The sequence below is a fragment of the Triturus cristatus genome, chromosome 2_1 (genome assembly GCF_964204655.1).
Source record: "Triturus cristatus chromosome 2_1, aTriCri1.1, whole genome shotgun sequence".
Taxonomy (NCBI): Eukaryota; Metazoa; Chordata; class Amphibia; order Caudata; family Salamandridae; genus Triturus; species Triturus cristatus.
This window is the reverse complement of record NC_140581.1, coordinates 892113793-892129353: the sequence shown is the minus strand read 5'-3', so window position 1 is coordinate 892129353 and position 15561 is coordinate 892113793. Positions and strand designations below refer to the sequence as shown.

The 15561-nt window shown below is 52.7% G+C and overlaps 1 protein-coding gene across 1 annotated transcript in view; it reads right to left on the bottom strand.

The window, feature by feature from the left end:
* The window catches only part of OSTF1 (osteoclast stimulating factor 1), a 195607-nt gene that overhangs the window by 81086 nt on the left and 98960 nt on the right, over positions 1-15561 (bottom strand). Inside the window, exon 2 of the mRNA XM_085633085.1 lies at positions 10566-10612. Within this exon, the coding sequence (XP_085489211.1) occupies positions 10566-10612 (47 nt within the window). The remainder of the gene's footprint in view (positions 1-10565; positions 10613-15561) is intronic.

The following is a 15561-nucleotide window of genomic DNA, read 5'->3' as shown; positions in this document are numbered from 1 at the left end:
AGGAAGAGTTGGACGCTTTCCCCACGCAGCGTTTCTCAGGAGTCCAACCCCCGCAAGCCGGGAGACCAAGGAAACCTCGAGCCAGTGTTTCCCTGGGCCGCTGAGAATTCCTACCTGCTGTCGTCGAGCCGCCCGAGGCCCGGGCAGTCTTGAGCAGGTGCAGCGCTTGAGGCCAGAGCAGCTCTCTCTCTTCCCCGCAGGTGGTGGTGATGGTGTCAGCCCGTGCGGGGGTCCTCTCGCACAGTGGAGAAGCCTGGAGGTGGACAAATGACCCAGACCAGGTAACGCTCAGTCTTGAGGCCTGGGCCACCACACACTGATGTTTCTGTAATCCAGAGTGTCTGAGGGCATAAGTGTTACTGCTGTTCTATCTGGGGGCACCTGAGGGCACCTTTCTATAATCAGGTGAAAACGGGAAGTCCTAAGAGATAACAGTAGAGACTGAGGCACCTTTATTTTGGATACCGGAGCCCGTGTTTCTGTTTGTTAAAAACATCAGTGGAAACTGGGGCACCTTTATGCTGTTGTAAGAGACGAACAAGTTACTTACCTTCGGTAAATATGTTACTGTAAGAAACATTAGTTAGTTAGATTCCTCACCTTAGAATATCCCCAGGCGTCAGACTGAATCCGGAAAGATTTTTGTAGCAATACCCCTTGCGTGTCGCTAGGCGTCGTCTGCGGCTCCGCGTCCGTCGTCGGCGTCGTGCGCCGGAATGACGTCGGAGTACTTAGACGCCGCCCTCGCGCGCTGACGTCAGTTCTTATACATAGCTTTCCGCGCCAGGGACGCTGAGTCATGCAAGAGACCGACACTGGTGCCAAAAAATCTAGGGCCCTGAAAGGGAGAACCTTAACCCTATATGTCGGTTCGCAGAACGGGGAGGCTGGGTGGGTCGGTGAGGAATCCAACTAACTAATGTTTCTTACAGATGCATCATTACTGAAGGTTAGCAACTTGTTCATCTGAAAGAAACACGTTAGTTAGATTCCTCACCTTAGAATATATACCCCAGCATTACCAACCCCGGAGGTGGGCTTGCGAACCAAGATCACACCAGAAAGTCCTTGCGGACAGAACGGCCAAAGTGGCCATCTCTCCGGACTTGGCTGTCCAGGCAATAGTGCTTGGCGAATGTGTGCAGTGAAGCCCATGTCACCGCCTGACAGATGTCCTGCAAGGAACTCCCCGTCCCAGGGCAGTTGTCGCCGCTGTGGCCCGGGTGGAATGGGCTCGCAGCCCAACAGGAGGGTCCTTTTTCGCCAAAGAATAGCAGAGTTTAATACACAACACGACCCATCGCGAGATGGTCAGCTTGTGCACAGCTTTACCCTTCTTCGCACCTACATATCCAACAAAAAGTTGGTCGTCCACCCGGAACTGGTTTGTGCGGGGCAAAAAAAAGTGACAGCGCACGTTTTGGGTCCAGACGGTGGAGCCTCTCTTCATCTTTTGAAGGATGCAGAGGCGGAAAGAAGGTGGGCAGCGTGACAGATTGCCTGATGTGAAAGGGAGTCACGACTTTAGGAAGGGAAGAAGGACGGGTCAGGAGGACAACCTTATCCGAATGAACCGAAAGGAAGGGAGGCTTAGCTGACAGAGCCTGGAGCTCACTCACCCGCCTAGCGGAGGTGATAGCCACCAGGAAGGCAGTTTTCAGAGTCAGTAGACGAAGTGGACAGTTGTGATGGGGCTGAAAGGGAGCGCACATCAGAAAAGTAAGAACAAGGTTCAAGTCCCACTGAGGCATTACGAATGGAACAGGAGGGAACATACGAGTAATGCCCTTGAGAAAACGGGAGACAACCGGGGACTTGAAAAGAGAAGGCTGATCAGGAAGCCTTAAGAAAGCAGAGATGGCAGCAAGATAACCCTTCAAGGTGCCCAGAGCAGAGCCCTGATGGGCCAGAGAAAGAAGAAAGAGGTGAACCTCAGAAAGAGGGGCAGAAAGGGGATCCACAGCCTTTGCTGTGCACCATGCCACAAATTTGTTCCACCGGCAGGCGTATACCGTCTTTGTGGAGGGACGCCTGGCTGCCAGAATAACATCACAGACTTCAGGAGGCAAGTCAAATGGCATCAACTGCCGCCGCTCAATCTCCACGCGTGGAGGTGGAGGCTGGACAGGTTCGGGTGGAGGACCGTCCCCTGCTGCTGCGACAGAAGGTCCTCCTGAAGAGGCAGTCGTATCGGGGGATCGATGGACATACTGAGTAGCTCGGGATACCAGTACCTTTGTGCCCAATCCGGAGCCACCAAGATGACTTGGGCCCGGTCGCGCCTGATCTTCTTCAGCACTCTGGGCAGAAGTGGTATAGGTGGAAAGGCGTACAACAGACCGCAACTCCACTCGCAACGAAAAGCGCCTCCAAGCGAGTGCTGCCTTGGAAATTCCAACGCGCAGAACTGCTGACATTGCGCGTTCTCTTCGGTGGCTAATAGATCTAACCAAGGCTCTCCCCACTGCTGAAAGAGACCTTGCGCCACTTCGGAGTTCAGACGCCATTCGTGATCCATCATGCACCGGCGGCTGAGTTCGTCTGCTCTGGCGTTCAGAGAGCCCGCCAGATGTTGAACCACCAGGGTGATGCCCTGATGTTCCAGCCATGTCCAGAGGCGCAGAGCCCCCTGACAAAGGGTCCACGACCCCACCCGGCCCTGTTTGTTGCAATACCACATGGCGGTGATGTTGACCGTGAACAACCGGAACGACACTTCCCCGGACAGAGGGAAGGAAGGCCTTCAGTGCAAGTCGGATCGCCCTCAGCTCCAAGAGGTTGATATGGAGCTGAGTCTCCGCCAGAGACCAGAGTCCAATGATCTCCGCCTCTCCCATATGGCCCCCCCATCCCAGGAGGGACGCATCCGTCACTACGACATGCTCCGGTTGGGGTAGGGAGAGGGATCTGCCGCTGACCCAATCGCGATTCGTGAGCCACCACTGCAGCTGGTTCGCAGTGCCCTCCGAGATCAGGACATGGTCGGACAGGTTGCCTCAATGCTGGGCCCACTGAAACTTCAGGTCCCACAGCAGAGCCCGCATCCGCCACCTGGCGTGAGGTACTAACAGGATGCAGGAGGCCATCAGCCCCAGAAGCCGCAGCACCAACCTGACCGAAACCCAGGACAAAGGCCGGAAGATGGAAATCAGGGCCTGATTGTCCTGGACCCGCTGTTCCAGCGGACAGACCCGGAACTGCGCCGAATCGAGAACCGCTCCGATGAAAAGGAGCTTCTGGGAGGGACTCAGGTGCGACTTCGGCACATTGATGGAGAACCCCAGCGATTGCAGGAGGTCGGCCATAGTCTGGAGGTGGGAGACAACTTGCTGGGGCGAGCCCACCTTCAACAGCCAGTCGTCGAGATAGGGGTAGACTGGAACCCCCGATCTGCGCAGATGAGCTGCGACCACCGCCATCACTTTCGTGAACACCCGAGGGGCACAGGTGAGGCCGAAGGGAGCACGGTGAACTGAAAGTGCTCCGGACCCACCATGAACCGCAGGTAACACCGGTGGGCCGGCAGGACGGGGATGTGAAAATAAGCGTCCTGCAAGTCCAACGCTACCATCCAGTCTCCAGGGCAGCCAGAACCTGAGCTAAAGTGAGCATCTTGAACCGGTCCTTCCGGAGGAAGGCGTTGACGCTCCTGAGGTCCAAGATCGGGCGTAGGCCCCCTTTGCCCTTCTTGGGAACCAGAAAGTAGTGGGAATAACAACCACGACGTACTTCTGGACCAGGAACGCGCACGACGGCCTCTTTGGCCAAGAGGGCCGAAACTTCCTCTCGTAGAAGATGCAAATGATCCCCCGACATACGGTGGTTCAGCGGTGGCATGGCTGGAGGGGTCGTCTCGAAGGGGAGGGAATAGCCCCTTCGGACGATTTGCAGCACCCACCTGTCCGACGTGATGGAGTGCCAGTGGAGCAGGTGATGGCGAACTCTGCCGCCCACTGGCATTGTGGAGAAGTGTGGCTCAGGGGTTAGAGGCGGCAGACCCGGAAGCTGAGATCGGTTCTGGACCAGGGTTCAATTCCCCGCCTCGGCGGGTCTTGGGCTAAAAAAATTCCACGGACTCGATAATTCTCGCCCCGGTGCCTCCTCGACTCACGGGTTCACACTCTGCGACTCTGGGCAATAGCTTGCTTAATCTCCACAACGGCCCCTCGCGGCGGGATGCCTGACTTTCACCTTGTGGATACCCTGCTATCTCACAGGGGAATACCAGGACGGGTTCCCTAAGCAAGCGCCGGGAAACCCACAGCGGGTAGCTGTGCGCTATATAAGCTCAACTACATTTACATTTACATTACATTGAATGGGCCTGAAAGCTCGGTCTAGGAGGGCTTTGAGGCGGATGCTGCCGGGGTGGATGTGGACTGACCGGCACGTTGACCTCCAGTACTGCCTCGGCGGAATCCACGTCCGCGACCGCGTGCAGGTTGGTTCTGCAGCCGGTGGCTGGGCGGACGTGAGGAGGCGCCCCTTCCTTGGCCACGAAAGGAGGAAGTTTGCGGCCGCGGGGCCGAAAGACCCAAGGACTTGGCTGTGGCCCGGGAGTCCTCGAACCGAGCCAGCGCACGGTCCGCCTTCTCACCAAAAAGGCGAGTGCCATCAAAGGGCATGTCCATGAGGGAACTCTGGACATCCCCCGAAAATGACGTGGACCTCAGCCAGGCGTGACGCCGAAGCGCCACCGTGGTGGAAATCGCCCGACCCAGCGAGTCCGTGGTGTAAAGTCCACACCGTATGGCATGCCGTGCTGCATCTCGACCGTCAGCAAGAGCTTGAGTGAGCCGTGTCCGGGCCTCCACCAGGCACAAGGGCAGCACGTCCTCCACCGCATCCCATAGAGAGTGGGAATAACGGTCCAACAGGCAAGCGGTATTTAAAGACCGCAGTCCCAAACTCAGGGACGAGAACAGTTTCTTGCCAAACTGCTCTAACCTCTTGGATTCCCGATCCAGAGGAGCGGACGGGAAGGAGGATTGGGAGGTTGAGGCCTGGATAACCAGACTCTCGGGGGTGGGGTGTTGGGAGAGGAAACTGGGGTTGCCCGGAGCAGGGCGGTGGCGCCGGGCAACGTTCCGGTCCACAGGAGGGACTGTGGAGGGCTTGGACCAAGTGCCCTGCAGAACGTCAATGAGGGCCTCATTAAACTGCAGCAGAGGCTCAGTGGAGCTTGCTGTCGGTTGAAGGACCTCAGTGAGGACGTTAGTCCTCACAGCCACAGCAGGCAACTCGAGTCCTAGGGCTTCGGCCGCCTTGCGCAGCACCACTGAGAAGGCTGCACCCTCCTGAGGCCACAGTCAGAGGAGAGATGAAACCAGCGTCCGGGAGGTATCCAGACCGCTGGCACCCCCAATTCCTCTGCCCAGTCCTGAGAAAGTTGGGCCTGAGCGGCCATAGGGCCATCATACCCCTCCCAGTTGCCCTCGTCATCCGATTCCCGATAAACAGGAGGAACGATCGGAGCCGGGCAGTAGATGAAACGTTCACCAGTGTTGGCGCCGGCGAAGGAGGCGTCGTGAGGTCGACCGGCGCCGACCGAGATCCAGGCCTGGATCCCTCGGGGACCTGCGGCGTCGGCACTGTTGACAGCCCCGGGGCCGCCGGCACGCGAGGTCGCCCAGTCGAACCTGCGGGGCCCGAAGGCACGCCGACAGGCGTCGACGGCCGAGCCAGGCCCCTCATGGCCGAGAGGAAGGAACTGACTTCCGCCGGAGTCGCGTCATTCCCAGGGACCGGTGGGTATGGGGACGGACGCGGCTCCTGCGGCTCCGACGGAGCTGCGGGGATGGGACCACCCTGACCCTCGGCCGAGTTGCGCGACCGGCGAGGAGAGTCCGAAGAGCGATGTCGTCTCTTGGACTTCTTGGAGTGCTTCGACTTACCCGAAGACCCCGACGAGCGAGGACGATGGCTGTGGCTCCGCGACCTCCTCCTGGACCGGGACCGAGAGCGGCGCGGAGCCGAGTGCCGAAGCTCGAGAAGCTTACGGGACCGCTCCCGCCTAGCGTTCGATGTCAAGGCCTGACAGTCGGGGCACGACTCCACGTCGTGGTCGGCCCCCAGGCAGTAAAGGCACCGGCGATGTTGATCCGTCACCGACATCAGGCGATGACAGGTGTCACAGGCTTTAAAACCAGGCATCCTACCGGCACCAGAGTCGAGTCGATAGACCAAAAAGAGTCAAAAAGTTAGTCAAAAAATGACTAGGGGTAAGCTCTTCCCGGATCGGCGCTTACTGGCGCGGAAAAAAGAAGAACTGACGTCAGCACGCGAGGGCAGCGTCTAAGTACTCCGACGACGTCATTCTGGTGCACGACGCCAACGACAGACGCGGAGCCGCAGACGACGCCTAGCGACGCGCAAGGGGTATTGCTACAAAAATCTTTCCAGATCCAGTCTGATGCCTGGGGATATTCTAAGGTGAGGAATCTAACTAACGTGTTTCTTTCAGATATGTGCATTTACTAATGCGATTAAAGAAGCTTAATGCATTCTTTTGAACATCCTACGTCAAAGCTGTCATTTGTGGAACTACTGCATTCTTTTCTTTTTGAAGCAACATAAAGGATATCTATTTTTTACATACCTTAGTGTGGAGTTTCCTTTGTGGTGTGTCTAGGGTGTCACTGGTGCGTGCGTGAGTGTGTGGTGTGCAAACGCTTTACACATTGCCTCTGGGATAGGCCTGACTGCTCTGCCAAGCTACCAAGGGGGTGAGCAGGGGTTATCTTCGGTATGCAACTCCCTTGCCCTGACTAGAGTGATGGTTTCAGCCTGGCTTAGGTGCTTGCCCTAGCCAACCAGAAATCCCATTTCTAACAAGTGGTATGTGCACATGATGATTTGGCCGGCCGTCTCGGCCCGCCAAATCGTCATGAGCACTTTGCATGTTCTCCACCCAGGCTTCATTACAGCCTGGCTGGAGAACATGCCCAGGCGACAGTGACAGCGGAAAGTGTATGTTCCTTTTTTAATCACCCACCTCCTCCCTCTTACCCATCCGCCCCACCACCACGGCCCCATAGCAGCTGGTAATGGATCAGGACTCCTAGCAGGCAGTCTACCTGCCTCATCCTCTCTACCCCCTACACACAACAAGAAAACAAAAATTTATTTTTCTGTCTGGTTGCAGTTCAAACGCAACTGAAGGAGATGTAGCAAGTTGATTGTCAGCAATGTAAACACCTACAAAACTGCAATAACAAGTGAGGCACAGTGCTTCACCCTGTCTTATCACAAGGGTAGCAAGAACCAGCACAGCTCCCCCTTAACCCTCAAGACAAGCATTGTCCACCCAAGTCTGGAACCTAGAAGAACATCAAAAATAAATGAAAAACAAAATACTGCCTCCCCGCGCAAATCACTGATTGTCCTGGTTGATGTCCTGCGCTCCTTTGGCCGTAACTCAGGCCTTGTCATCAACTGGGCTAAATCATGTGTCTATGTGCTTTCCGGGGAGGCTCCCGTCCTCCCGCGGGGCTGTCCGATCCAGATTGCTTCGCAGGGGTTTCGGTACCTGGGTGTCTATATCACGCTGGACCCGGAGGTCCGCTACGAGCGAAATTTGCTTCCCCCCCTCCAGCGCTTGAAGGAGGACGTCGCGCGCTGGCGGCGCCTGCCGCTCGGCCGGGCGGCATTGTTTAAGATGATGTCGTTACCGCGCTTCCTGTACGCTCTCCAGAACACTATGGACCTAGTCCCGGCGCGCTACTTCCGTGAGGTGGAGAGCCTACAGCGCCGCCTGTTCTGGGACGGGAGGCCGCGTATAGCCCTGGCGAAGTTGACGCTCCCGTGGTATGACGGGGGGATTGCCCTCCCGGACATTAAGCGGTATTACTGGGCCTCCCAGCTAGCTGCAATTAATCACGGCCTCTATGGGCCCGCCTTGAACCCGGCATTTGAAATGGACAAGATGCTCCTGCCCGGTGGCGACTACAATCGAGCGCTCTACTCTGGCGCGCCGGATCCCCGCTTGACGGGGCCCACGCGTGTCATGGTGCGGGTGTGGCACGCGGCCAATGCAGCTATGGGGTGGAAGGACCGTTTGACCCGGGCGTCGCCGTTGTATGCGCCTCAGCGGTTGGGTTCCCTGTGGACCTCGAAGGGCTTCGAGAAGTGGGACACGATTGGCATCAGTAAAGTGGGGGACCTCTGGACGAGAGGGGGATTTAAAACATTCGAGACGCTGCAGACGGAGTTTCAGCTGCAGGGCAGTGAATACTTTCGGTACTTGCAGGTCCGTCACGCGCTGGGCTCCGTCTTCCCAGACGTCGCCTCCATCCCGGAGTCTTCCCCCCTGGAGGATAGAGTGCTGGATGGCCACGTTCCGGACAGCACGATCTCCCTTATTTACAAAAAATTGATTAATGACCGCTCGGGCCTGCTGACCGGCCTCCGTGAGGCTTGGGTTGCCGACGGGCTGGAGTTGGACGACGAAGACTGGATTTCCGCGGTGGCCTCTCCGAAGGAGGTGGCAATACCGGCTCGCCTTCGCTTCGTCCAGCTTAAGATACTCCACCGGGTTTACATGACGGGGCCAAGGCTTCTGCGTATGGGTTATGCTGAGGATGGGTTATGTAAGCGTGGGTGTGGTGCTTTGGCGACTTTTTTGCATATTTTGTGGGAATGCCCGAAGGTGGAGCGATTCTGGCGTGGTGTGCATGAGGTCCTGCGACTGGTTACGCATGTCGCGCTGTTGCCTGAAGCGAGGAGATGCTTGCTGAATGTGTGGGAACCAACTGATTACTCGGTTCCGCAGACACGATGGGTGACTCTGGGATATATGATAGCCAAGCGTGACATCGCTCAACTGTGGGGATCCCAGCGGCCCCCGGCGGTGTCGGCCTGGAAAGAACACATGGATTGGTGCATGTTCCGAGAAAAGGTGGTGTATGTGGCGAGGGGTAAGCCTGGGGCGTGGATGAAAGTATGGGGCCCCTGGAACGCCTACCGCGGGGGTATCTGCGAGCCACCACTGCTGCCTGCTGCCTCACCAGCTCCGTCCCCCTAGTTGACCCCCTCCCCCAGCCCCGGGCACAGAGTTCCCCCAGTCCTGGATTTGTTTCCCTTCCCCCTCTTTAGATTCCTGTAGATGGTCGGGGTCCCTCATTTGAGGAGCACGTGTGGGTACTTTCGATTGCGGGTTGCCTTGCGGGTGTGGTTTTTCTGTGTTGTTGTGTTTGTATAAAATGAAACCGTATTGTGGGCTTAGAGTCATGTGGCCCACGTCGTTGATACCTCCTGATTTACTTCTCTGCAACGCCAAGTGCCTTTTTGTACGTTTGTCAGGTGCTCCTGTCACTCTAGCGGCCGGCCGGAAGGTTGTAGGCCCATACTTGTATATACTTGAGATTGCAATAAACGGTTTCAAAAAAAAAAAAAAAAAAATACTTACCATAAGGCTTGAATCAGTAAAAGCACACGCAGATATGGCAACCAGTGATAATCGTATCTGGACCAAGAACTTTGTTAGTCCTTTGTTGTTGGCCGTGATTCTGTGCTTCCCCAATGAAATCAAGTTGACGGTATTTAAATGTGTGCTATATTGGGTGCAGTGCTTTTGAACATTGAAGAAGGCAGAGTGCCGAAATGAATGTGTTCCAAATAAATTAAGTTAAGCTAAAGGGACGTTTTAGTTTAGTCAAAATGTCAGTTAAAACATACTATTCTAAACTAACAAAAACAGTCAAATGTAGCAGTTATAGTGCACTTATCTAACAATAACTGGTGCCCTAAATTAACTATAACTCTGTCCCTCGCTATGCACGGTGTTGTCAACAATGTTGCTATTTCAGATGATGCAGTGATGTTATCAATGATGTCATACAACATGCCATAAGCGATGTAATATCGGAGGTATTTAGCAGTGCACTACTAGAGCTGGAGCTACAGTTACTTGACAATAATAACTAGTGAATTTCAGTGGTTTTGTTAATTAAATCAATATGGTTCAACTGACATTTTCACCTACCTATAACACCCCTTTAACCTTTGTTTTCTTTCATTGCATTACTAAGTTACTAAGGTTTTGTTTAATGTAAAGCAACATATTATTAGAATTCCTAACTAGAACGTCACTTTAATGTTTAGATTTTTCAGGAAATGTTTAAGTTTTTAAAAATGAAAGTGAGATATTAATCTGCATGCATGGCAGGAGGTTGGGTGCAGGGCCTGCGGAAGATCGCCAAACTCGTAATAAGGCACTTAGTATGTCTGGTCCTTAATGTCTTGCTGAAGTAGCAGAGATTTTAAATCAGAGGCAATATTAAGGGGATGAAAAAGCATTTTACAAGTGCATTTTAGAGAGAAAGTTAAATCTGTCAATTGAATATCGTAAGTATGAACGAGGATTGAGACACCGAGCTGTGATTGAATACCAGGAATCATTCAATGAGTAATAGGACGCAATAGTTATTGTGCAAAATATAATGCCTGTGGTATCCTGCTGTGACCAGTCAAGGACTTCCAACTAATACGCTTTGGCAAAGTAAGGATTACCACTCTAAAAGAATTGAAAACACATAATGAAAGAAAATATGGAAATTGTAACTTACTGTTCTTGGTTCAAATGTATACAGGGCTCGAAAAACTTTGACCTGACCTGAAACACAAAAATGAAAAGAGACTGTCAACAAAAGAAGAGATGCAGCTTAAATTGCTTTGCACACCAAGATTTCTTATGGCGAACCGACCCCCCAAAAAAGCTACCCAGTCTGGACTAGTAACAGTACCAAAATATTTAATTACCAAGAGCTCGAACCATACAGACAACAACCTTCTTTTGTATGTCATTCATTGCTGTATTGAGTCTTACAGAAAAGTATATTTGTCTATGTGTTTTTTTCATTTGTTTGTGGGCAATGTTCAGAGATAAAAAACGGCCTTTACAATGCGGGCAGAGCCACGTGTGCCATTTCCCCGCAGTCGCAACCACGCATGACTTAACCATGCATATGCCTTCACCATGCATATGCACAGTTAAGGCAGTGCGCGGTCAAGAGTTGTGCATGGGTGAGAACAGGAAGAGGAAGGATCAGGAGAGGACGCGGACTGTTAGGTGGGGCTGGGGCTGGGTATCGGGGTTAGTTTTAGGGGTGGGGCAGTTTTTGGGCTCAGGGGGAGGGGAGGTCGGGAGGTTTATAGGTCAGGGGATTGGGTTTTAGGGCTCAGGGCAAGAGAGGGGAGGGGTCGAGGTAGGTCGTGGTTTTAGGGATGGGGTAGATTTTAGGGCTTGGGGTGGGGGGTCAGGTTGGTTTATAGGGCAGGGGCCAGGGTTTTAGGGCTCAGGGCAAGGGGGGTGGGGGTAGTTTTAAGATTTAGGGATGGAGTAGTTTGTAGGGCTCCAGGAGGTTGGGTTGTTTATAGGGCAGGGGCCAGGGTTTTAGGGCTCAGAGAAGGGGGGTAGTTTAAGGGTTTAGGGGGTGGGGTAGTTTTTAGGGCTTGGGTTGGATTAATTATAGGGCAGGGTCTTAGGGCTCAGGGCGGAGGGGCTGTGATGTGAATTTTACCATACTTCCCTTTACCAATCATGACTTTACTTCGAAATTACATGGTAAAGGCATGCATGGTAATTGTAATTGCATATATATAGCACTTACTACCGCACACGAGGCGTCAAAGAGCTTTTTGGCGAGTAGCACGCTACTCTGGAACCCATAAAGGATTAGTGGTGAATTAGTATGTGAAATATGAAATTAATTTGAGTGGTGGATACGATAGTCAGTTATTTGGATTGAGAAGGATAGTGGAAGGATAGTGGAGGGATAGAAGAGGGAAAAGGTTTGCATTAATATAGTGCTTGCTACCCCTGGTGGGGTGTAAAGGAATGCGTTGCTCAGACGCATTCGTTGTCTGGGCTGCGTAGTAGAGACCTGCGTGGTTTAGCCATGCGTGCCTCGGTGTCACAACCTTCAAAGATAAATCTAGTCAAGTTCTCCAACACTGCAAAATATTCCCCTATAAAAAGTACATCAAACTACTACCAACAAAAATAAAAGGTACGTGTCACGCGCTGGCGGCGCTTGCCGCTTTCGCCGCTCGGCCGGGCGGCATTGTTTAAGATGATGTCTCTGCCGCGTTTCCTGTACGCTTTGCAGAATACTATGGACCTCGTCCCAGCGCGCTACTTCCGCGAGGTGGAGAGTTTGCAACGCCGCCTGTTCTGGGACGGGAGGCCGCGTATCGCCCTGGCGAAGCTGACGCTCCCATGGTATGACGGAGGGATTGCCCTCCCGGATATCAAACGGTACTATTGGGCCTCCCAGCTGGCTGCGATTAATCACGGCCTATAAGGGCCCGCCTTAAACACGGCATTCGAAATGGATAAGATGCTACTCCCGGGTGGTGACTATAATCAATCGCTCTACTCCAGCGCGCCCGACGCTCGGCTAACGGGCCCCACGCGTGTCATGGTGCGAGTGTGGCACGCGGCTAATGTGGCGATGGGCTGGAAGGACCGTTTGACCAGGGCGTCACCACTATACGCGTCCGAGCAGTTGGGCTCCCTGTGGACCTCGAAGGGCTTCGAGAAGTGGGACATGATGGGCATCAGCAGAGTGGGGGGATCTCTGAACGAGGGGAGGATTTAAAACGTTCGAGATGCTGCAGACGGAATTCCAGTTGCAGGACAGGGAGTACTTTCGGTATTTGCAGGTCCGTCATGCACTATGCTCCGTCTTCCCGGACGTTGCCTCCATCCCGGAGTATTCCCCCCTGGAGGATAGAGTGCTGGATGGACACGTTCCGGACAGCACGATCTCACTGATCTACAAAAAACTGATCAATGACCGCTCGGGATTGCTGACTGCCCTTCGTGAGGCTTGGGTTGCCGATGGACTGGAGCTGGACGACGAGGACTGGACCTCTGCGGTGGCCTCCCCGAAAGAGGTGGCCATACCGGCCCGCCTTCGCTTCGTCCAGCTCAAGATACTCCACAGGGTCTACATGACGGGGCCAAGGCTCCTGCGTATGGGCTATGCTGTGGACGGGTTGTGTAAGCGTGGGTGTGGTGCTTTGGGGACCTTTCTGCATATCTTGTGGGAATGCCCGGAGGTGGAGCGATTCTGGCGTGGTGTGCATGAGGTCCTGCGAGTGGTTACGCATGTGGCGCTGCTGCCCGAAGCGAGGAGATGCCTGTTGAATGTGTGGGAACCTACCGATTACTCGGCGCCACAGACGTGGTGGGTGACTCTGGGATATATGGTGGCCAAGCGCGATATTGCTCAACTGTGGGGATCCCAGAGGTCCCCGACTGTCTCGGCCTGGAAGGAACATATGGATTGGTGCATGTTTCGGGAAAAGGTGGTGTATGTGGCGAGAGGTAAGCCTGGGACATGGGTGAAAGTATGGGGCCCCTGGAACGCCTACCGCGGGGGAATCTGTGCTCCGCCGTTATTGCCCGATCCGTCGCCTGCCCCATCCCCTTAGCCGACCCATCTTCCTTGTTCCGGGCATTGAGTTTACCCAGCCCTAGTCCTGATCTCTTCCCCTTCTTGATACTCCTATGGACTGGTAGGGTCCCCCTCTCAGGGGAGCACATGCTGCTATTTCTGATTGTGGATTGCCTTGTGGGTTTGTTTTTCTGGTTGTTCTTTCAGTTTAAAATGAAACCGTACAGTGGGGTCCGGATGGTGTGGCTATCAACGCTAACTCCTGTGCATCTTCCTCAGCCGCAACACACGCTCTACAATGTGTATCATATGCTCCTTTTGTCTGCTAGCGGCCGGCCGGAAGGTTGTAGGCCCATCTTTGTATATTTTTTGAGTTTTGTAATAAACTGTTTCAAAAAAAAAAAAAAAAAAAAAAATAAAGGTACGATAGGAACGGCAAAACCGCAATGTACAAATAAAAAGCAAACTACTAATTTTATGTGAAACGTTTCATAATGATTTGAGCACAGCAGATCTGTTAAAATAGGACCGTTGGAAAATCTCTCATTAAAGAATTGCGTCCAGGTTTCAACACCCGTGGTGTACCGGCTGAAGGAAGGAGTATTTTAAGTGTCACCAGACAGGGCATCAGAAGCTTTAATGCCACAAACAGATTACGTGTGGGCAAGACAGTGAAAATAGAACCTGAAGCGCGGACTGAGAAAAAGTATAGAGTAAGCGAGGCTAGGAGACAGGAGTATTGCGGGTGTGATGCCAAGATATAATACAATCTTTCCAAACTACTTTTACTCATCACTCAAGTGCTTTGGGATTCAAATTTCAAGCTCCCTGGGGGATATGATCAATCGTAATTTCTCAGAACACAACACATCAAGTACAGGAACGGAGTCCGTACTATCCACAACATGCTACAACGTTAGCCTGATGTACCAAGAGTAACGGTTTTAAACTCGTGCAAAAAAAAAAGTGACCTCAAAACTGTTTTCATGGTGTCGCCATTGGGTTTCCAGTTTTAACTCATTATAGAAACAATGTATTGATTTTCTGCGCTGGTTGGCATGAGGTTTGCTCAATATAAATCCCTGGCACGTAAGCCCGGGCACCATGAGCCTGCCCTTCCTCTCTTAACCACATCTGATAACCACATCCGAAAGAATTGTGCCCGGCAGTTCCGTTTAATACCGGAGTTATGAGCAAAACTTTAAGCAGGCCTATCACGGAGCACGCTTCAGCATTCATGTTTTTAGCAAATTAATAATATCTTCACAATACTAAAAATGTGACAAAAAATTTAATATTTGTCAATCTTGCCATAACAAATTTAGATTCTAGACGTTCTAATTGTCCACTTACTCATTTGTGTAAAGTAATCACAGAAGAACAATATTCAATGTGTTTTTGGTAAACCAAGTTATTATGTTTAAATGTCAGTGTTTTATGATTGGGAATGATCTGGGGTGGAGCTCTGCAGCAAAAGTAGTGGTTACCTTTTCTTGAGCTTTGGACCCACTCCCTTTGTCTGGCTGTCAGAGCAGCTTCACAGATCCTGTCCTGCCGCAGGCTGGAGTGGTGGAGCGGTGAGGAGATATGGTCGCTGATGCTGGCAGAACTAAGTGTTGCAAGCCTGTGCGATCCACTAACAAAACGACAAAGCAACCTTCCCTGCAATCGTTGGGTTCTCTGAACGGCAATCCGCTGAACTATGAATTCCTGGTACGCCTGCACTGCCAGAGGAGTAGGATGCAACGGTGCAAGAGGACTGTCCGGCAACCAGAATTGTGTGGCAGATGGACATCTTTAATCCTTTTGTGTGTTGGATGTACTGCCCTACATGGCAAGGGGATGCCCAGACGTGGGTCCCGTACTCACTGTGCCACGGGAACCAAGCTACAACAAATTGTGTTCCGATTCAGGGCCTGGCCCAGCAGGTCAGGCTGCACTGTTTCTATTGGCTCAAGATTAAGAATGATTTGCATATGGCTGGGTCCAAACTGAGGTGGCATTGTAAGCAAAAGAAGGATGGGTTGGAATGCTTCCCTAACCAATTACCAGTAAACTGTCTTATAGCAAGCATTCCACTAATAACAATTTGTGTGTTTAATGATTTTTTGCAATGGCGTTAGCCAAGACCTTTGCTTTTAATTTAAAAAAATATATGTAC